This window comes from Suillus bovinus (assembly GCF_016758785.1).
Source record: "Suillus bovinus strain UH-Sbo-P2 chromosome Unknown EDB93scaffold_17, whole genome shotgun sequence".
Taxonomy (NCBI): Eukaryota; Fungi; Basidiomycota; class Agaricomycetes; order Boletales; family Suillaceae; genus Suillus; species Suillus bovinus.
In genome coordinates, this window is record NW_024542073.1 from 75,078 (window position 1) to 95,922 (window position 20,845).

The 20,845-nt window shown below is 47.6% G+C and overlaps 9 protein-coding genes across 9 annotated transcripts; 5 read left to right on the forward strand and 4 right to left on the reverse strand.

Annotated features, from left to right (window-relative positions):
- Nucleotides 1-1,864: 1,864 nt before the first annotated feature.
- Nucleotides 1,865-2,333, forward strand: EDB93DRAFT_1327417 (uncharacterized protein; the record flags this gene model as incomplete). The annotated part of the gene is made up of 2 exons (XM_041455086.1): nt 1,865-1,876; nt 1,961-2,333. The coding sequence occupies 2 exons, from the start codon at nt 1,865-1,867 to the stop codon at nt 2,285-2,287; spliced, it is 339 nt and encodes a 112-aa protein (XP_041309134.1). The 3' UTR covers nt 2,288-2,333.
- Nucleotides 2,334-2,821: 488 nt separating this feature from the next.
- Nucleotides 2,822-6,340, forward strand: EDB93DRAFT_1082634 (Sodium/calcium exchanger protein-domain-containing protein; the record flags this gene model as incomplete). Its single annotated transcript, XM_041445699.1, has 7 exons — nt 2,822-4,654; nt 4,717-4,875; nt 4,926-5,592; nt 5,651-5,798; nt 5,866-5,982; nt 6,048-6,161; nt 6,211-6,340. The coding sequence occupies 7 exons, from the start codon at nt 2,822-2,824 to the stop codon at nt 6,338-6,340; spliced, it is 3,168 nt and encodes a 1,055-aa protein (XP_041309135.1).
- Nucleotides 6,341-6,431: 91 nt separating this feature from the next.
- EDB93DRAFT_1271987 (CPSF A subunit region-domain-containing protein) lies at nt 6,432-11,022 on the reverse strand (the record flags this gene model as incomplete). Its single annotated transcript, XM_041454348.1, has 15 exons — nt 6,432-6,788; nt 6,841-7,024; nt 7,071-7,179; nt 7,231-7,479; nt 7,532-7,797; nt 7,844-7,997; nt 8,051-8,170; nt 8,218-8,686; nt 8,740-9,174; nt 9,226-9,371; nt 9,419-9,730; nt 9,784-9,901; nt 9,949-10,428; nt 10,478-10,749; nt 10,816-11,022. The coding sequence occupies 15 exons, from the start codon at nt 11,020-11,022 to the stop codon at nt 6,575-6,577; spliced, it is 3,735 nt and encodes a 1,244-aa protein (XP_041309136.1). The 3' UTR covers nt 6,432-6,574.
- Nucleotides 11,023-11,204: 182 nt separating this feature from the next.
- Nucleotides 11,205-12,448, reverse strand: EDB93DRAFT_1248911 (Mdm33 family-domain-containing protein; the record flags this gene model as incomplete). The annotated part of the gene is made up of 2 exons (XM_041452781.1): nt 11,205-11,965; nt 12,022-12,448. The coding sequence occupies 2 exons, from the start codon at nt 12,446-12,448 to the stop codon at nt 11,205-11,207; spliced, it is 1,188 nt and encodes a 395-aa protein (XP_041309137.1).
- Nucleotides 12,449-12,524: 76 nt separating this feature from the next.
- EDB93DRAFT_1203675 (cytochrome P450 oxidoreductase) lies at nt 12,525-15,329 on the reverse strand. Its single transcript, XM_041450966.1, has 5 exons — nt 15,262-15,329; nt 14,913-15,209; nt 14,280-14,847; nt 13,276-14,231; nt 12,525-13,222 (listed from the first exon to the last, which is right to left on the reverse strand). The coding sequence occupies exons 2-5, from the start codon at nt 15,093-15,095 to the stop codon at nt 12,746-12,748; spliced, it is 2,184 nt and encodes a 727-aa protein (XP_041309138.1). The 5' UTR covers nt 15,096-15,209; nt 15,262-15,329; the 3' UTR covers nt 12,525-12,745.
- On the forward strand, nt 15,318-16,185 carry EDB93DRAFT_1135871 (uncharacterized protein). Its single transcript, XM_041449140.1, has 2 exons — nt 15,318-15,564; nt 15,621-16,185. Exons 1-2 carry the CDS (start codon nt 15,481-15,483, stop codon nt 16,098-16,100), a joined length of 564 nt encoding a protein of 187 aa, XP_041309139.1. The 5' UTR covers nt 15,318-15,480; the 3' UTR covers nt 16,101-16,185.
- Nucleotides 16,186-16,219: 34 nt separating this feature from the next.
- EDB93DRAFT_234793 (UDP-galactose transporter) lies at nt 16,220-17,824 on the forward strand. The gene is made up of 5 exons (XM_041455798.1): nt 16,220-16,317; nt 16,375-16,399; nt 16,453-17,371; nt 17,426-17,565; nt 17,615-17,824. Exons 1-5 carry the CDS (start codon nt 16,309-16,311, stop codon nt 17,671-17,673), a joined length of 1,152 nt encoding a protein of 383 aa, XP_041309140.1. The 5' UTR covers nt 16,220-16,308; the 3' UTR covers nt 17,674-17,824.
- Nucleotides 17,741-19,030, reverse strand: EDB93DRAFT_234920 (phosphotyrosine protein). The gene is made up of 7 exons (XM_041455799.1): nt 18,844-19,030; nt 18,682-18,789; nt 18,475-18,597; nt 18,364-18,425; nt 18,170-18,309; nt 17,954-18,066; nt 17,741-17,891 (listed from the first exon to the last, which is right to left on the reverse strand). The coding sequence occupies exons 1-7, from the start codon at nt 18,945-18,947 to the stop codon at nt 17,825-17,827; spliced, it is 717 nt and encodes a 238-aa protein (XP_041309141.1). The 5' UTR covers nt 18,948-19,030; the 3' UTR covers nt 17,741-17,824.
- Nucleotides 19,031-19,034: 4 nt separating this feature from the next.
- EDB93DRAFT_1135886 (CobW domain-containing protein) lies at nt 19,035-20,793 on the forward strand. The gene is made up of 9 exons (XM_041449141.1): nt 19,035-19,094; nt 19,150-19,227; nt 19,290-19,403; nt 19,450-19,516; nt 19,571-19,580; nt 19,633-19,821; nt 19,879-19,988; nt 20,044-20,090; nt 20,142-20,793. Exons 2-9 carry the CDS (start codon nt 19,205-19,207, stop codon nt 20,749-20,751), a joined length of 1,170 nt encoding a protein of 389 aa, XP_041309142.1. The 5' UTR covers nt 19,035-19,094; nt 19,150-19,204; the 3' UTR covers nt 20,752-20,793.
- Nucleotides 20,794-20,845: the final 52 nt, after the last annotated feature.

The following is a 20,845-nucleotide window of genomic DNA, read 5'->3' on the forward strand; positions in this document are numbered from 1 at the left end:
ATTTACTACCACAAGACTGTGCTCGGTGTTCTCCTCATCGCTGTACATGTTGACGACTTCTTCACCGTCAGCAGTACCAAAGCTGCCATAGCTGATTTCAAAGCTCAAATTAAAACCAAATGGCAAGTGTTGGAACTCAGGGACACACACTTCTGTTTAGGAATTGCTATTTCTCATGATCGTCTGGCTCACACCATATCCTTGTTGCAAACAGCCCTTATTGACCGTATTATTGGGCAATTCAGACTTAAGGATGCTGTACCTGTCTCCCTACCTATGGAACTGGGCCTGCACCTGTCACGCCATGAGCACTCCCCATGTTCTGACACTGAATGCAAAATCATGTCACATACTCCTTATTGTTCACTGGTTGGATTGCTGATGTATCTTGCCATTGGCACAAGGCCTGACATAGCTTATGCCATCCAGCAACTCTGCAAATTCCTGGACACTTACTGTCATGCGCACTGGGAAACTGCAAAATGTGTGATCCGCTATCTTAAAGGCACACATGAGATGCAGCTTGTCCTTGGCAGTGACCACACAGCATGTCTCCTCGTCTATACTGACAGTGACCTTGCAAGCTGCTCGGATACTCATTGATCCGTCAGTGGATACTGCTGCTCCCTCAGCAGCAGCTTCATTACTTAGAGTGCACGTCAACAGAAGACAGTTTCACTGTCTACCTGTGAGGCTGAATATGTGGCAGCATCTGAGGCTGGCAAGGAAATCAAATGGCTTCAAACCTTGCTACTTGAACTTAGCTTCATTCAATCTTCTGCATCCCCCCTCATGTGCAACAACAATGGCACTATTGTGCTCACTGAAGATTCCTCTTTCCATGCCCTGGTCAAACATATTGACATGGCTTATCACTCTATTTGTGAGTGTGTGTCCCTGTGTGAGATCAAACTCCACTATGTTCGCTCGAAAGACAATGTTGCCGATATTTTCACTAAAGCACTTGCGAAGAAGGATTATGAACGGCTTTGAAACCACCTGGGCCTCCGGTGATTCAGTTGAGGAGGAGTGTTGATGCACGAATGTGCACGTGCAATGTGACACGGAGTATGATTGTTGGTATGTTGGTATTCCAACATGGACACTTATATACTTGTCCCTTTGTGTTCTCCCTTTCCCTCAGTCACTTACACAAGACTGAGGGTATGTTTCATTATCACTTACATGCTGCCTAGACACTAATGGTATCTTGATAGATTGACGTGTGTCTAGGTATATAGCAATATAGTCACTTACACAAGACTGAGGATTGACATGTGTCTAGCCTTTATAGGTAGGGCAAGCAGGAGGAAGTCAAGAAAGGCGCCTTCCTCTGCTTTTGTCCACATTGCAGGAGGCTTGCGGGTAGTCCCAGAGGCAGCAGCCGATGTCACATCAATATTGCCTCGAGAACATAGTGAATGCGAAGAGCTACCACTGGATTTATCAGACATATCAATGATGGTATGTATCTAGATGATGGTGATGGATGTAGTTGGGTGATCCTGCTCACGTGCAGTCATCACATGCGGTTTGAACCAGGAATTTTGAATTCAGAAGTTGTTGTCCAAACAGCACCTTAGTAAGATAGGCTGGTACATCAGTAAACCAGCGAGAAGAAGGTTTTCCTAGATATGTATGACAGAATCAGGTTCAAAGTCAATGAATAGATATATATTTATATTACAAGATAAAGTGATATATAATTGGGAGCACTATGACTTTGAACAACAAGAAATTACCAAAAAATTACAAGTCTGATGTTGGTATGTAAGATATCGCAAGTGTGATCCATGGTAGATAAATGTCGACAGATGATTGCTGGAATTGCAATATTATGTAATATCAAGCTGCACTGCTCAAAATGCTGACTAAGGTATGCACCCGTGGGAGTCAAGGGTTTGACAATTTTCACTCGTCTTTAAGCACTCTTTTACTCTAAACATCTCTGTTCCTCAAGAGTCAAGCCCTCCTTCTAGTTCCCTCTCCTTGGTGGTCCCTCCTCTCTGGCCTTCTTTTGGGGACCGTTCTTGGCTCCTTGGTGGACCCTTCTTTGGTGGACCCTCCTTCCTGGCTCCTTTGTGGACCTTCCTCCCCGGCCTTTGGTGGACCCTCCTCCCTGGCCCCTTTGTGGACCTTCCTCCTGGCCTTCTTTGGTGGACCTTCCTCTCTGACCTCCATGGCCCCCATCCCTGGCTTCTTTGGTGGTCCCTCTTTCATGGTCCCTTCAAGTATCACTTTCCTAGTTTCTTTCTTGTTTCATATCCCACTATGTATCACTATGTAGCACATGTACTGTAATACATTTATCAATAAAATTGGTTTTTGAAAATGAATCATCACATCATTCACAGTATCCAGCACAATTTGAGTCATTGGGGAGTTTGTCCATAGTACTCTAGGTTTCTAAAGCTTTGCTACAATTGGTGGATATTTGCCAACTTGATAGGTAATTGCAAAGTGAGTGTCAAGATTGTACTGTTGGTAGTTTCCATCTGACTTAGTCCAGGTATTTACAGCTTTATCATTTGGACTACAATTGTGATAGATATTATATGTATTTTAGAATAGATAAAGCTTTGCATGGCTTTATCATTTTCGGGTCAGTTACCTGATGCTACAACCCTTCTAGTCGGCGGTATATATATATAGATCTACCTAATGCAGTAAACGGAACGTTTAAATGTAATCTCAAACTGTCTTTGGGTTTTTCCTTTGTAAATACTGGACCTGCCTCGTCACGAGAGACTAGCCAATAGGAATACTAGCTAGAGTACGTACTTGCTTGTGCAAGTGCATCCTAAACTCAAGTCCAGTGAACATGGACGACCACTCCAACCAAGAGCTTTCCACGACGCCTACTCCAACCAGTCACCTTCATCTCCACCGCAGCAGAAGCCATAGCTCGCACTGGTCACCCGTTGAGACACCAACGCACCATCATGCAGGGACGTCCTACTGTCCTTCCTCGTCACCGACGCCCCGGGCATCGTACCCCCAGCCATCAATTAGCCATAGTTTATCAAACAGCCGCACCCGCAGCACTAGTACCAACAGCTCTCATCGCCCTCGCCATCCAATCAGGGACAACGACGGCATGCTCAGCCAGGATGAAGAAGTTAGCTATGAAGATCACGTCAATGATAGAGGTGTTGGGGGAAGCAGAGATCGTGGCAAAGGCATACAAGACCAGGAGGGAGAACTGGAAGAAGGCGACAGTGAAGAACGAGAGACAGGCTCGGAACACGACGACTCAAACAGCAGAGATGATGATGATCCCATTACAGTCAAAGATCGTCAGTCGCTCATCAACGTTGAGCACCCTTTTGGTTTGCCTATTTGGAAACCTGCATTGTACAAGAAATCGCGCTCCGTCACTCGCCATGCAGATGCTGCGCTACATTCCGTCCCTTCTGCTCAAGCTGAGCGCCACCTCCTCCCGGGAAACATTTTTTGGGTTATTTGCTTTGGCTGGTGGCTTGCGCTGGCCTGCTTTGCTGTCTCTGCTATGTTATGTCTTGTTCCACTTGGTGGCAAGCGCTATGCTGTGCTGATGTTTGGTTTGGGCTGGTACCTCGCATGGCCATTTGGCAAGTACGTCAAAGGGGATGCTCAAGGCAATGACGAAGAAAGCACACTCCCACCTGAGGATCTTGGTAGCGCTAGCACTGTCGATGCCAACCCGTCCCTTTCTCGCACGCCCACCATCACCCCAAATACCACCAGCGAACGAACTTTTTTGCGCCCTCCAGCTCCCTCCAAATCCTATGGAGCTGCCCCAAGTCCAACAGACCGCACGCCATATGAAAAAATCTCCGCTGACTGGTTGGGCAGGGCCATTTTCTGGATCCTATTCATAACGCTCGTTGCCCCACTTCTCCTGCTCACCTGTATTGCCTGCTGGGCACTTATTATCACTGTCCCAATGGCTAAGCTCAATTGGGCTCTCATCAAATACATATTCGCATCTCCTACTCGGATACGCTTTTGTGCTGCGCCACTTGTTCCACCTAGTGCAGTCAAGACACCCCGTCTCGCAGCTGGTCAGGCTGTCCCCTCTACGTCTGGCCATAAGAGCACTGTACTGCTATGTGTCTATCGTGCTGTTGGGTGGCAATACTACAAATACACTGTCGGAGGTGTTAATATCATTTTCGTCAATCTCCTCCCGCTTGTGTTCTTCGTCATTCTTGATGGATTTGTGCTCATGCCGATGGCAGAGGATCTGGAGGATGCAGGCGAGCATGTCCCTCGCATTCTCGCCCTCGTTGCTTCAAAAGCACTCATTTTTCTCATGAGCCTTGCGAGCGTCATTCCTCTCTCTTACTTCATTGGCATGGCTGTGGCGAGCATCAGCGCCCAAAGCTCTATCGGCATGGGCGCTGTTATCAATGCCACATTCGGAAGTGTCGTCGAAGTCGTCCTCTATTCTATCGCGTTGACCCAAGGCAAGGGACGTCTCGTTGAAGGGTCTATTGTGGGATCTTTATTAGCGGGAGTACTGCTGATGCCCGGTATGAGTATGTGCGCCGGCGCGTTGAGGAAGAAGGAGATGAAGTTCAATGCCAAGAGTGCAGGCGTAACGAGCATGATGTTAATAATGGCATTTATTGGAACGCTAACACCGACATTGTTCTATCAAACATATGGGAGTGTACGTGTTTTACTCCTTTTATGTTTCTTTCCGGCAGCAAACACATATTGACTTGCTTAAAGTTCCAGCTAATTTGTAGCGGATGTCCTGACGGCTCCCATCGCTCGTCTGAGTGGAAATGCGACCAGTGTTACTATCAACACCCCGACCCTGTTGAAGATCCATTTTATCAGTCTACAGTGAAGAGCCTCATGTACTTTTGTGCCGTAATTTTACTGTTTGTGAGTCCCCTTCTCTATTTTGATGTATACACCATTCATACTCGCCGTAGTCATATTTGATAGGCCTGTGGTTTTCTCTCCGCACACATGCCACTCAGATATGGCAGAACCCACAACCGCTCCTACAGCCCCTCGACATTCCAACCACGCATCCATCTCGTCTCTCGCTCTACCAACATCACCGTCCTCACTCCAATGCAACCACAGTCAGTACAGCGCAATCCCCGCCGTCGCAGATTCCACCGATTATTCGCGAGCCACGTCTACGACCAGAGGGGTCCCATGAACGAACGCGACTGGAGGATGATCCCCGGTTTCAGACCCCAGCCCCACGGCTTACTGTTCCAACAGCGAATACAGCGTCTCCCACTTCTTCTTCGTTGCTTAGACGTGTTTCCTACGTCCCGCACACTACTCCCCAAAGCGCACAATCTCAAACACAATACACACCCCTTCTTGAATCTGTTGACCATGCCATCAAGTCTACTGGTGCTCTGCCCCTGCCCTCTACTATGTCCACCGATGATTTTACGCGTGCAGTAGCTGTCGCGACTGTTAGTGCCCTTCGCCACCAGCACGCGCATACCCGGGCGGCCCGGGCAAGTGTGGCTGAGGAGGAACATGCATCGGCTCACGGGCATGAGGCGCCAGAGTGGAGCCGCATAACGAGTGCAGCAGTGTTGCTGTCATGTACAGCTTTATATGCCCTTATTGCTGGTACGTCTGCATTTTCATTGCCGATTTTGTTGTGCTCGCTGATCGATCGGGGCACTAGAACTCCTTGTGGATATGGTGGATGTTGTACTGAAAGACTCTGGGATCGAGGAGAAGTTCTTGGGAATCACTTTGTTTGCGCTGGTGCCCAATACCACGGAATTCATGAATGCTATATCGTTTGCCCTGAACGGAAATATCTCGCTAAGGTACTCTTTAGCCTGTTTGTTTCCCTTCATACCTGACCACACTCCGCTTGTGATCATCCTTTCCCAGTGTTGAGATTGGCTCTGCCTATGCCTTACAGGTCTGTCTGCTCCAGATACCAGCCATGGTTGCGTTCTCCGCCTGGTATGCGCCCGACAAAATGGGTGAGATCGCAAATGCATTTACGTGCGTATCAAAACATGCTCTTGATATTATCGAGGTTAAATTCATTCACCCTTATATTTCACCAGGCTCGTATTCCCGCGCTGGGATGTCATTGCGATCATCTTATCGGTCTTTCTGATGACCTATACCTATATCGAGGCCAAGAGTAATTACCACCGTGGAAGTATTCTTATTTTGAGGTAAGTATTTACCTTAGATTATATTGTACGTCATGTTGACGTGTCACAGCTACGTTGTCCTTGTTTCTGGATTTTATTTCGCTCCACGCAACTCTAATGACCACGAAGATGTTGTTGTGGCTGGGCATGTCGAGGCTCTCTCTGTCGTCTCACAACTGTATGCGGCCCTCTGGTCGTAGGAAGACGAGTACCATGACCATGCGGCTAACTTCTCACCTTCTACTCACCATCCGTTCGTTTGATATAACAATCACATAGTTACTAGTAGTCGTCGATTTATATCTTCAGAGGGTACTCGCATTCGCTTGGCACCAATACTGATACATTGTGGCATGTTTTGATTCGATGGTTAATGAAGTAGAGAGTTGGTGTAGAGTGATCAAATTACAATTTTGTTTAATCCCCTCACTCGATCAATGCATGCCTTGCATGCTCTCAAGAACCTTCTGAATCCTGTCTGCCGATATCGTGAGTTTTTCGGGCTCACTTTGTCCATCCATAATCTGCTTCAGCGCCTGGGGGTTTCCCACAAACTGCAAGAAGCGCTCGAGGAAGTCGCCATCAAGGAACCCGAAAGACGACGCATCTGCGTCACTGCGGCCGCGGACATTCTTTGGCGCGCGGTACCTGTGTGTAAAGTGGATTGAGTGATTATTGAAAGCAACGGCTCATGGCACACTTTGTGTGATTTGGCCCTCCCTGTGACTGGATATAGTTGGACAGGTTCCGTTGAAGGCCAGTGAGGTCCAAGGCAAGGTCATCGGCAAGATCAATAATCACACCAATAAGACCAGCAGATGTGAAGAACAACTGTTGGGGCTGCATCGGCGAGTCGAGTGAAACTTCCTGAGACGACAGTGTGCCTAATACGCGTGAGCATGGGAAAGTTACGATAAAGGGCACACGTACCAGGCAGGAACTTGTTGACCAAGTCCCCAAGGAAGTAATTCCCGTCTCTCTCCAGAAGCTCCCGCGTACCCGAGTTCTGGAGACTGAATGTATAAAGGTTGTATTCACTCTAAGCACAACAGAATAAGTGCATGACGTCAAACAATGGACCTCAGCTTACATTCGCACCAATCAAGGTGGAGTTAGTCATGAGCTCGACACAGGTGGGCCATAGTGGGCCATAGTCTCTGGCAATCAAGTGCAGTCGGTTGTCCTCGAGACGCAACATCGAGATCGAGCTAATTGCGTCACCTAACAGAATGATGTCGCCGCGAGATGCGAGACTTGTCACTAAATAGTTGTGGTTCCAGGCTGCTATTTTTGCCATTGTCGTATTTCCACCTTCTGTGTCCATCTTGAAGACAACGACCTGCGGGGAAAATAAGCAGCTGTGTATATGGCTCATAGGCTTTATCCGTTACCATGTTATTAACTGCCGCAGTGATCATAGAATTCACGGAAGTCAATGCGTAGGGGCATCCCTTGACGTCATACGAAGTCACGACAGACATGTTCACCTGCAATGCGTTCGACATCGTTTCCAAAATAAAAATACGTCCCTTGGAGGCTTCGGTGTCTTCATCTTCAAGTGTTGCTGCTGCCACACATAGATACGACCCGGAATTTGTTGTGAAGGACAGCAGTGACGTCGGTTCCTCGCCTGGCTCCAGATTGAAATGCCCGAGCTCTATGTCATATCATCAATAACATCTTGTGTGTTGAACTTAACTTACTATTAAACGATATGTCGTCAAAGACTTGTATGGAGCCGTTGATATCCTCCACATCTCCGATGCGAGCCGGGGTTATGCAACGACATGCGACGGCAAAAACTCTAAGCGCAGGAATATGGGTAACGCGTAATGGATTGTTGAGGCCGAGGTGTATCTGAGAACTAACTGTCAGCGGGAATCCGATAGAAGACAAGTCCCTTGGCCTACAGAGCGAATATGTAATTTATCGAAGTTGTTCACGTTCCCGAAGACCAGGCCATCAGTGTTGGCAAGGACTATCGACGATGGGTAAGCACTTGTAGTCAATTCCGCTGCAGCTGTTACATCCTACAAACTCGTTGGTCAAGAACAATGGCGCGAAAAGTATCACAGACCTTGAGTATAAGTGGCGAATACATCAACCTCTCTTTCTCCCAGAATAAAATTACAGTCCTGCTTCCACATGCAAGGACTGTTTGTCTCGCACCAATCTGACACGAACGTATTGTCACGGGCAGACTTCCGACAGAAACCAATTTCTGGTCAAGTAATTGGTCATTTCGATACAAAAATGACGCGATAGAACCATTCGTGAGTCCGATGAGTAGATGTACATTTGAGAACTTGAGGTCATCAGACATGAAATTGTACAACAGCAGTGAGCGGGGTGCAGAAGGGAGTATAGGGGTCGTTGCAATCGTGGGCATGGTTCCATCTGCAGGTCTCAGGGAGAGTATCTCGACGTGCTTAGATGTCCAGAATCCGACCACGATATTCAACGTGAAGCGCTTGGCTGGATCCTGCGGAAGACACGAGACTGCTGAAATCTCTGCATCACAATTATTGTGCACAAAGTTGCGTTCCCTGCAATAATGCACAACAATCAATCAAATCTTCATCTAGGTGCTCATACTTACCTCAGCTTGATAAATCGCTTATCATCCAGAGTCAGCAGCACCACCCTCCCCCAGTTGAGTGCAAGCACAACCTGGCTGGCGTTGATACTTGCAGCTACGATCTCTCGCCCCTTCCACAGTCCCTCCTTACTAGGATCCGCAAATTTTTCCAGGGTCCATAGTTCACCAATTCTCGAGTACTGTCGCACGTCAGGGTCATACTCAAGTAATAGCAGGCCCTTTGAGACGACCTGTATGACGTAACTAGAATCTGCATAGTCGGACTTATTGTCCGCATTGCACGTGCGTCGAAGGACATTCGAGACTGCGATGGTAGGTAAATCGGTGATAAAACCAGTGTTCTTGTCACCGTCAATGCTGGAGATTGATGAAGCGTTGTCAAAACGAAAAATGTGCGTTTCCTGCAGAGTTGAGACCACGATATGTGCATAATCGCTTAATTATATCATCAGCGTTCTAAGAAGTCAAAACAAATGAAAAACTTACGGTGCACGGTACGTCACTTTCAATGGCCAGATATTGGTGACATTCCCGAGCCCCTGAACTATCGCTTTCTCAGAAAAGTCAGCGCCACTCCGTATGACTTTGACGCTCCCCGTGCTTCTGCCACCAGTGCATGCTACAATTTCGTTCTGCATCACTTTAGCGTCTGAAGTGAGTATACAGTTATTCAACATACCTGTCCGCTACCATCCGTGTCAATCAACACAGCGTCAAGTATCGGAGCGAGGTTGCTGAAACACTCCAGCTCAGTGACGTAACTCCCCATTCCAGCGACAATGTATCCTGATACATCGATGTTTCTACCTGACACATGGGAGTTGAGTGCATTAGGACTGATGGTCGGTATCGTGGATGGAACAGGCAATGTAGGGGCGTCGAACGCAGAAGATGGAGTGGTGGTAATCTGGAGTAATTGCGAGCTACCAAAGTGCGAACCATTGTAGAAAACTTGATTAGCAAGGTAAGTCAATGTGGTTGATGGAGATGTCTTAGTGAACACAATCAGAACAAGAATGACCAGCGGGACTTGAGCAGACCTACCTCCCCAAGTGCCATCAACGTCAGCGTTGTGCCTCCAGAAAGGTTTATCGAAAGCAACGCGAGCTTTCCATAGCGGTCCCCAATCAAGTAATTCCGCTTGTTGTCGACATGACACCATCTAACATTAGGTGAGCCTGCAGCCTCGGTCCTACGAATGGAACTCACGCAGTGATTTCTGCCCATGGCCATTCTACTGTAGCCCTGGCTTTCCTCTTCTTCCACTCCATCTCCTTCTCTTTAGCATTTGCTTCTGCATCTCCAGTATTTTTCTTCTTATCTGCACGTTTCTTCTTGCTCCCCCTCTTAGCCCGCGTTTCGACGTCTACAAAATCATACAGTATGATCTTTCGCCCACCGATAATAAGAATACCACCTTCGAAATCATTGTCGTCGACCTTGTAGGAGGGGATATGTGTGATGGCTGGAGTTCCGTCGTCGTCCATAGCTGTACTGAATAATTTGCCTGGGACAGGGAGTGAGGGGAGGAGAGGGGAGGGTAACGTAGAAAGCTGAAGGTCCTCAATAGAAAGGTCACGAGCAAGAAGTTGGATGCGTTGTTGGTAGTCAATGTGCATCATTGCTAAGGTATACATATCCCGAGAAGTTGACACAAAGGTGATATCCAGAAGGTTAAGCTCAGTTATTCTGACGGAAAAGAGTGAGCACAATTAGCGCAAAAAATGCCACTACATACGATGCATCAAAGTCACGGTCATATCCTCCGTCTTGGTCAAGCACCACGACCTTGAGTTTGCCTGTGTACGCACTCGCGACAGCCACACCCCCTGAAGGATCGACTAGAAGAGTGTGGCAAAATTCTGCTGGCCGAGCACTGCGCTCAGACAATGAGAGATACTTTGTGACAGTGATCCCCGTTGATCCTGCGCCATTCACAGTGAAAGATAAGAATATGAGCTCTGGCTCCGGGTGATCAGTAAGCACAAGCAGGCTGATACTGCTTCTGCTCTAGAAAACGAGTTCCATAATCTTAATATGATACTACAAATGTGTTTCTCGCAGGTTTTTGCTCACCAAGACTGGCACAGCTCTTATAACCCTGACTCTTCCCCAGATATCAAAACCCTGTTGGTGACGGAGCCCTTCTGGAAGCAGCGCATAGATATCAAGCCTATTTGACTTTGCAATGACAAGAAACTCTGAGGGCTGCTCATTCATCAACCTAAATTTGAGCGAATCTACGACAGATGATGCTTGGTGAAATGTGGTAACGACCTTCATGGTGAATTGTACAGCTAGCACAGCCACCAACTACACCCATGAAAAGCCAAGGTTAAATCACGTGAGCTTCTAAAGCGGCCCCTATTATCCGGAATGGGGCTTGCAGGTAAATGGCTAGGTACTAACTATGAGATTCAGGTGGGAGGAGTCGGCTCGCATGCTAGGTATGCAAAAAATACTAACTAACTTCCGAAAAGATTTCGGGCTATAAGAGTGACTGCACCACCTGCAATAGCACTGCCCACAACAAGCAGCACCTCCCGGTCTTGAATCATTCGTGATACCTGATGCGACCATATTGACGGGTGCTCTGGTCCAGTGACCACTTGTTCCCCAGCGACAGATACTGTCACAGCTGGCACTGGCAGAAACTCGCTAGACAGGTCTCGAGCATCGTACGCCGCCCTTTCCACAATCTCTGAGGTCAATCCCTCCTGCTTTACCAACCGCTCATCCAATTTCGCAATTCCAGACTCTATCAAAGCTTGGGTCTCCGCAGCCATTTCTTCGACCTTCTTTTCAAACGTTTGCGCTAGTCTCCGCCTTTTCCATGGCTCAACCACCATGATCGCCAGTATGAACACTACCACATTGACCCCAAGCACCATCATACTCCCATAGGTACTCGCACTTCGGATCTTGTCACTCCACACTTGCTCCTCGTGGTACCTAGCTAGAATGGCGCGCATGAGCTCACCAAATTCTCTGTCCAACGCATCATCATTCTCGGAGACCTTGGCCTTCGTCACGACCTCGTGTTGTTCCAGTTGATGATCTGAACGCACAAGAGAAGTGAAGGCGTTGACGTCGGCGTCTGTCCACGAAGATTTACGCTGCAAGAGCTCATTCACTTGGCGCTGGGATAGAGAGCGTTGTAGGACAGCATCGTCATATGCTGTCTTAGCTTCTCGAGCTGCTTGACGAGTAGCCTTGATTCTAGCCTCTTGGTCAACATAAGTCTCAGCTGTAGCACAGACACAGTAAGGGAATGCAGCACACCTTGCTCGACTACACGTTGTTTGAGCGCATCAATCTCCTCGTAGCCCGTCACGCGGTTGAGTTGAGAGCCTAATTGAAAAAGTTTTGTGGACGTCTTCCGCGTGAACTCATCTGTGCATTGACGGAGTCCGCTCGTTTGCTGCTTGAATCCAGCAGTTGCAAGTGCCATCCAATCTCCAATGCGCTGTTTGATGGTGTCTATATCGTATGCGGATATCTTGGAGTTGAGTCGTCCAGAAGAGTCGGCAGGCTGAACTTTTGGACCAGCAGGCTGAGCTCCGGGTAGATGTCTAACGCCCACGTTAGCATGAGTTTCCTGGTGGGTTTGGGTTTGCGAGCCAACATTTGATGGCCCGGGAGACAGAGAACTAGTTGATTGCGAGTTAGGGCGCAGACATGAACGAGAGAATGTGCGTAGATTGTTCATTGGTCTCCATGCTCTACTCCGCAGCATGATGTTGAGCAATAGATCGTGACACTGTTCCGAGCCGCGCCGACAAACGATAGATCTGACTAGCGCCTGAAGCTTTTTCAACAATTATTCTATCAGGTCTAGAAGACCAATCGGCCATCAACAAATAAGCTACAAGAGTGCAACTTGCAACGAAACGACAAATATTCGTTCAGTTTACATAAATCTATTGCAATATAATATCAGTGTCGTGTCGCAGCGTGTCGACGTGTCATGAGTTGGCAGATAAGCAACCCAAACCAAGGATACGCTTTAGCTCCAGACATCCAACATGAGCCGCGAGCGTTCCTTCATCAGCTTGATCTCAGCCGCGCCGTCTGCCTCATTCCCACCCTTCGCTTCACCCAAAATCCGCGCAAGAACTTCCTCCACTGCCTTGCTCATCGCTTTGGCGTCACCACAAATGTACACATATCCCTTCCCATTCAGGATGGCGTCGGCGATATTCTTGCGGTCGTTCCAAATAAGATCCTGCACGTAGATCTTGCTTCCATCAGGCTTGTACGGTGGCTCCCGCGAAAATGCGCAGTGCATCGTAAACTTGCCCTTCAGCTCGGCAGTGTATTGTGGCCACTCGTCTTTGTAGAGGAAATCTTCCGTTGACTTACGACAACCATAGAATAGTGAGATTTGACCCCAATCTGCCAGAGCATCATCACCATTCTTCTCAAGTGTTCGGCGGGCAAGAGCGACACGTTCTTGGATGAATCCTCGGAATGGCGCAACACCCTGTGCATACCCGTGAGCGAAAGGTTACAAAATACTCTAACAGATAGACTCACAGTGCCAGGTCCAACCATGATGACAGGGCTCTTGGGGTTTGTCGGTAACCTGAAGGTAGAACGGCGAACATGGACAGGAATCTTGTAAACATCCTCAGACTTGTGTGCCCCGCGGGGACCTTCGATGGCATACGCCGGCAGCGATACATGCTCAAGTCCCTCGCTAGCAGCAGCGGTCTCGCCATTAGCGGCGTGTTTGACATTCAGCAAGAAGTTTGAGCCAACACCATGTATACAACGAGAGGCAACCAGTTTGTTGACAATTGACTCGTATTTGAGAACAACAGCCGTCACGTGCACTGAGGTAGGGTTGAGCTTGGGGCTGCTCGAGATAGAGTAATAGCGGGGTTGCAAACGAGGAATTGATGAGATGACAATATCAAAGGGGATAGCCCAGGCAGTGGTGTTCTGAGGCGTGGGGTGGGCGCTAATGTCGTTGCCTGCGGCCAGTTGAAGGACTTCGCCAAGCTTTAAACATCCATTCGTGACAATAGCTGCATATTCATCCTTATTGGAGGTAAGGTTACGCATGAACGCGTCAGCCTCAGGAGATGGAGCAAACTTGGCAAGAGCACCGAGAATCTGACGACCGGCGACAGCACTGATGTCAATATAGTGGCGGAGGACGCTGATATAGGTTGAAGGGACAGGGAATGGAACCTTGGCAAGAGCAGGGTCGAGCGAATCGACGTTTATAACGGTATCTTTCTTGGAAAAGAGTCCAAGTGCACACAGGAGACGGTCGACCTCGACGTCAGGGTTGATGGGCCAGATGCCGACGTGATCGCCGTGTTGGTATGTGATGCCAGAACCTTCTATGTCAAGCTCGACATGTACGCAGTTACGATCTCCACCAACTTGGAAAAGTTCGCGAGATACCTTGACCGGAGAGGCGTACGGGTTCTTAGCATCATGGATGCCTTTAGTCTTTGTGAGGGCGCGTGCAGAAAGTTCGCCTACAGACCAGAATGAGAGGCGTATAAAAATGCACAGCGGGTGCTTACCGAGATAAACTTTTTCCGGAGGGTGCGATTCTAATTCAGTAACAGCGAAATCTGGGGTATCACCACCCTGACCCTCTTCTACACCCAAAGCTTCAGCGAATGCAGGCCAAAAAATGTCCTTCCATTCTAGGTAGTCCTCTTCCATGCTTTTATCGTCGTCTCCCTCACCGCGCTCGCCGATCCTGACTGCGCCCATTTTCGTGAGTTCGTCATCTACCTGACGTGCTATGGCATTGTAGTGTTCGTAAGTCCTGTTGCCCAAACCAAAAACAACATATTTAAGGCCCTCGAGCTTATGTTGACCGTTACTGAACTCAAATGCAGAATCGGTCAAGTTTTCCATGAGCTGAACTGCGTTATCGGTGGGTTCACCCTCGCCATAGGTAGCCATGACAAAAATAACACAACTATCCTCGGGGATCTGATCTAGATTCTCAAAGTCGTATTCCTCGGGGTCGCAGACGAGAGATGTGAGTCCAAACTTGGTTTTTGCCTCTTTGGCGATACGGATTGCATATTCCTCGGCAGTACCAGTTTGCGAACCATAAAATATGATGAGACGTTTTTTCTGACAAGAATATGAGAGATATGATAGATTGATGGGATAATGAAGCTTGTAAGTTGATGGCTTACCCCTTCCTTCATTTTAGCAATAAAATCTCGGGGGTTTCCATGGCCATTGGCAAGTTTCGAGGGGGCAACCGGTACTGCTTTGGGAGACGAGGAAGAGAATATTGAATCACGAAAAAGATATGCAGCAGCTAGGACCACGCCTAGCGCAAGTATTGCGACGTCCGAGGAGGACGCGACAGCCATTAGTGGACGAAACCTAGAGGGAATAATTGTAGTGGAGAGAAAGAAACCAAGCTCTGGAAGAACAGGAAGGGTCGTTAAAGGCCAAGAAGCACAGCGATGCAATGCCGACGTGGCGTATGTATTTAATTTTAATTTCCCACGCACTGTCTGAATCCGCACTAATTAGTCAGCATTTCAAACCACTAGCGGGGATTATATGGGCATTGTTTCAAAGCAAAACAGCGCTAAGTTGACTACTTGTTGATCGCATCATCATGTGAGAGCAATACCCGGCGGAAGCCTGAAATATTTAATATTTTTGTCACAACCGGTATTTCAAGTCACAGCCTGTCTTAACTAATCACTCCGATTGATCGGATTCAGAAGGACCATCGCTACCACTAGCATGGATTCACCTTGGGAGGAAGACCCACCAGCAGATTATGCTCTTGAAGCAGACTGGTCAAAACTCTGTAATGAGTTCACAAACGTACTGTACACACTCATGATTCTTTCTTCCCTCACTAACATAATCTCCATCTGTAGTCTGGATACCGAGAAGGGATAATCGTAGGCAAGGAATCCGCACTTCAAGAGGGTTTCGACGCCGGTTTTGCGCATGTAGGAGTTCCGATAGGCCGTGATTTGGGATCAATGCGTGGCGTAATCTCTGCGATCACATCATTTTTGAGCTCAAAAAACCAAAAAGACTCGACAACTCTAACAACGGCACGCACGATATCATCTTCGCTCGCAGGCGTTCGCTTCTCAGATATCGTTCCTGTCGATCAGGAAGCAGTGCAACACGCCAGAGAGCATCTTGATGCAAACGATGATCCAATCGGACAGAGTGAGGAACTTTTGCAGAAGAGAGAGATGGAGGGGTTAGAAGATATGCTACAAAGGCTGACTGCTGGCGCTACAAGTAAACCATCGCAGGGTAGGCCAACTAAAGAGGACGTGATTCGTTTGAAGGAGGGTGTTCTAACGCTGAGCGACCAGCTGGGTTTGCATATCACACCCTAGTTTAGGGTCAGGGTTACAATGACACGTACACATACAATGTTAACTTAGTAAATACACTCAAACTTATCCAACAACATCACCTTTACTACCTTGTGTGTCCACTGCACAATGTCGGTCCTTCGGTGAGCTCTTTCACTGAAAGAACCTGCATCCGTGTTTATGAGCTTTGAACGCTAGGCTTGGACTATGTGTTCTCGGAGTCTACTCCATGTTTCTAGTATGCTAATTCCACTAGTTCTGACGAAAGACAGCTGCTCACCAGCGTTATGCTCAGCTGTGGGCTGTGGCGCAGGAACGACGTAGGTACAACGTATAAAAATTAACTAACTCATGAACTAAGACGGCCTCTTAGTATCAGTCCCGTTCCAACACATAGACGGACAATCAACAGACAAGTTCAAGTCTGCACTCTTCCTTGGGACTTGTCAGAGTTTCCTCAGCTCGCTGTCTGCCCTTGCATACATAATCATCCGTGGAATATCGGGCTCATCATTATCGTCTCTACTGGGTCTAGACCTTGGCTCCATGGCACAAACGAACAGTTCATCTAATTCCACGACAAACGGATCTCCGAGCACTAAAATAAATGGTCATGCCCATTCCTCAAACGCGCATTCGCATACTTCTTCGTCCACAACCAAAGCTCTCCTGTTGCGCTACCTCCAAGTATCGGCTTTTATCACACTCGCCGCTCCATTTGGCTTCGCAGCCCTCTCGTATATAACTTATCCTACAATGGTCTTGGGGAAGTCCTGCAAGCTCGTCCCAGTGATGCTCATGAATTTTGTCATGTACAGGAGGCGTTTTGCTCCACACAAGTACATCGTAGTCGCCATGGTCACAGCCGGAATCAGTGTCTTCATGGGCTTCGGGAATGAAAAGCCATCAAAAGCCTCGTCCAATGGCGAGCAGGGATCTTATAGCCAGCTGATTGGCATTCTCTACCTTGTCATCAACCTTATTCTCGATGGTGCGGTGAACTCAACGCAAGATGAGATGTTCGCTCGGTACAAGGTGACCGGACAGCAGATGATGTTCTGGATCAATCTATTCTGCACGCTGTTGACTACGACGCTTGGAACACTTCCCTTGCCGCACATCCCTGTGCTTCACCCCTCGAGCGGTTTACAATCAGAATTTGCCAACGCAATTGGGTTTATAAGGACTCATCCTTCTGTCATCATACCACTAGTCCAGTTTTCTTTGACTGGCGCTCTTGGACAGCTGTTCATCTTCGAGACCCTACAGCATTTTGGATCGCTGACTTTAGTGTTCGTGACCTTTTTCTGGGGTTTTGTCACGCCTTTTCCTCACACAAATCACAGAATGATTACGTTGACAAGAAAGATGTTCACCATGGTTCTCTCTGTGATAGTTTACGACCACAAACTCACCCTCGGGCAGTGGGCAGGCGCAGGCATTGTGTTTGGGGGCATCTCGGTTGAGGCGTGGGTAAAACGCAAAGGTCAGAGCCTTGTTGCTGCAAATGCCTTATGTCTGATTACTTTATTCAGAGGTCCATGCAAAGCGAGTTTTACAGGAGAAAGAGAAGGCTAAGATCAAGTCACTATAGATCATACTCAGTTGACAACTGGGTCATATTGGACCCCAGCTGAACTTATACCATTCATCATGATAACACGACATACTTTTAAAAGCAAGTATACAGTAGTGGTAGACAAAATTGAACCAAAGGAAATGAAGAAAGCTCCAAGAAAGTACGGTCATAGATCTGTTGCCATTGCGTCGTCCCCTTCTCCGTCGACTAATGCCCTTTTACGATCTTCCTCTCTGATGGGTTGTTAAACTTAAGGGACACGAAGAATAGGGGATACTCCAGAGATGTGACACACCTGAATTCCTCGTCATCGTCGTCATCTCTCTTCCTCCGGGAGACAACTCTTTGCATCTGCCCTTGCGGAAAACCGGCAACAGCTACGGATGCCTTGTATATCGACTCGTATTCCTGGGGCACAACATAAGATCCTAAAGTTCCTCGTTGCAGTACAAGGCAAAGGCTCGAGGCACAGGAATGCACAGCCGACCAAGCTCAGGGACACAAAACTCACCTTGATCTGTGTCAAGAAGCCACCGTTTGGTGAGATACAGTAACGTCGATTTTGAACAAGGTGAAGAGCATCCTCCCATGATAAATGACAACGACGCATGACGAACATGACAACAAAAGCAGGTGAAAGGGATATTCCGCCTGTATTGTCAATGGACTGAGTTGGCACTGCAAACAATCAAGCGCAGAGCGCACCGTTGCAATGAACTAGAACGGTACCCTTTCTATTCAATGATTCGGTAATAAAATTATGAGCTCTAGCTGACTGTTAGCATGTTCACGGAACATCATGCAATAAATACACACTGCGGGAACAGACGAATGACGTTTTGGTCTTCATTATCCTCCACGTCCAATACGAGGTACTCGAAACGTTCAGGGAAACGTGGTTTCACGGAAAATGCTTCCTTCTTATCGCGTATACAGAGTCTTGTGATATAATTTTAGGAAATAAAATAAGAGACGCGTCGATTAATCAGTTGGATCGTTGATTCAAATAGGGTTTGAACCTACATGTGAGTAACGCCAAGTGAATTGAGCACCTCGAGCGACTTTGATGCTTGGAAAGGACCTAATAAAAGGCCAGGAATGATCTCTTGACATTCCCGACGCATTTCATACCTGGTAAATGGAGTACATTCATAGCCGTGGCGCAAGAACGTGTACGGCGCATACCTCCACTCCACATCTCCTGGTCCCTGGATCAGGTTTTTGAGGGATTCATCTGTGAGAGGAAACATGCTACTCGAAGGAGTTGACATAGTGGATGGAAAAGACATGAGTGAGTACTAGTGTGCCATAAAACAGAGAGCAAGAACAAGCCGAGAGCATACTAGTATTCCATAATAATGTTCGGAAGCAGTATGGTCACATCGCCGAGTTTTGCTCCCGCCTTCGTTCTAGTACAACATTAATCCGCTCCACCAGTAAGTCACATCTCCACATACACGAGCGTCCTCTTTGCTCAATATATGAGTTCAGTTATACTCCGTCACTTAGAGCGAGTCCCAAAGTTAGAGTATCCAAGATCAAAGTCATGGACTTCGATGATGATATACCGTATGTTCGCGGTATGTTTTAGTCTGTCGCTCGTTTGCATTGCTAATATTTCTGCTTACAAGCACGTTGATCGAGCATGAAGATAAAGCGCCCATGCCTGATGTTGCCTCAACTCGTCGAGTACCATGTACAATCATTAGTGGCTTTCTTGGGGCGGGGAAGTCCACCCTGCTGAGGTACGCAGCACCACACGCACAATGCACCTGCCTCATCAATCATTAGGCGTATTCTGACAGAGCGTCACGGGTATCGAATAGCTGTGATTATGAATGAATTTGGTGATACTTCAGTGAGCAATTATTTAATCTACTCATAATTACGTCTATTCAACATTCGTCGGAAGAGCATCGAAGGTTTCTGTTACTATCCTGACGGGTGGAAAACCTTCACTAACATTAAGTTTAGCTAAAACTATCAATATCTCTTCGGAAGATGACCCAACAGCAGAGAAGTCACAGGAGCTCCTTGAGTTGGCAAATGGATGTCTATGTTGTTCTATCAAAGACGCTGGTGTAGCTGCCATTGAGAAACTTATGCAAAGGAAAGGTGCTTTTGACCACATCCTACTAGAGACTACTGGCCTTGCTGATCCTGGTAAGCAGTCTATGATTCGTTCTCGATGTTTTACATATGACTTTTGTTGTCTCCTAGGCCCTATCGCATCCATGTTCTGGCTTAATGAGGAGTATGCCGCTGGTTTAGGTCGACAGATTTCACTGGATGGTGTGATTTGTGTCGTTGACGCTGTCTTTGGTCAACAGGTACATAGATGTTTTTTGTGATTTGTGCAAGTTCCTCCGCTAAATCGTAACCTAGCAAATGGAAGAAGATAATTCTGTCGACGGCATTGGCGAAAGCCTCAGGTAATTGTGGACCACGTCTTGAATCTGGTTCGTGACTTACAGCCTTTCCAGACAGATCGCATGCTCCGATGTTATTTTGCTGAACAAAGTGGATCTGACATCAGAAGAGCGATTGCGCTCGACTGAAGAACTCATCCAAAGGGTTAATCCATCCGCTCCGATTCACCGAACCATTCGCGGTCAGATTGATCTAGCGCATATCATGAACATCAATGCATACGCAGGGGGAAGAAATGGGTTGCAATCTGTACAACACCAACATAATAACGATGACAGTCATGACCACGCAGCAAACACCGTCTCCGCCAAGCACTACGAATTACGTGGCATATCTAGTCTACAGGTCACTCTTCCTATGTTAAGCCGCCATCGTCTTCAACAACTAGACGAGTGGATCCGTACGGTTCTGTGGGAGAATCGAATCCCAGACAATGTCTGTCAGACTGGACTATCGGAACTGAAGGTTCTTCGTTGTAAAGGTCTTTTCGTGGTGGAATCTGGGGAGCAGTATGTTCTGCAGGGCGTGCAGAGTATGTATGACCTATCGTTAGTGGAAGGGGATGTTACAGGTATTCCAGATTCAGGGAAGTTGGTGTTGATCGGGAAGGGCTTAGACGAGTCAGTTAGACAGAGCCTCAAGAGATTGCTACTAGTAGAGTAGGGCTCGGCTTTTAACTATGTAATGCAAGCGCTTCGCGATTTCCTTATCCGGTTGATACAACTCGCTTCCGACGATGCACCGGCCCGGGCGAGTC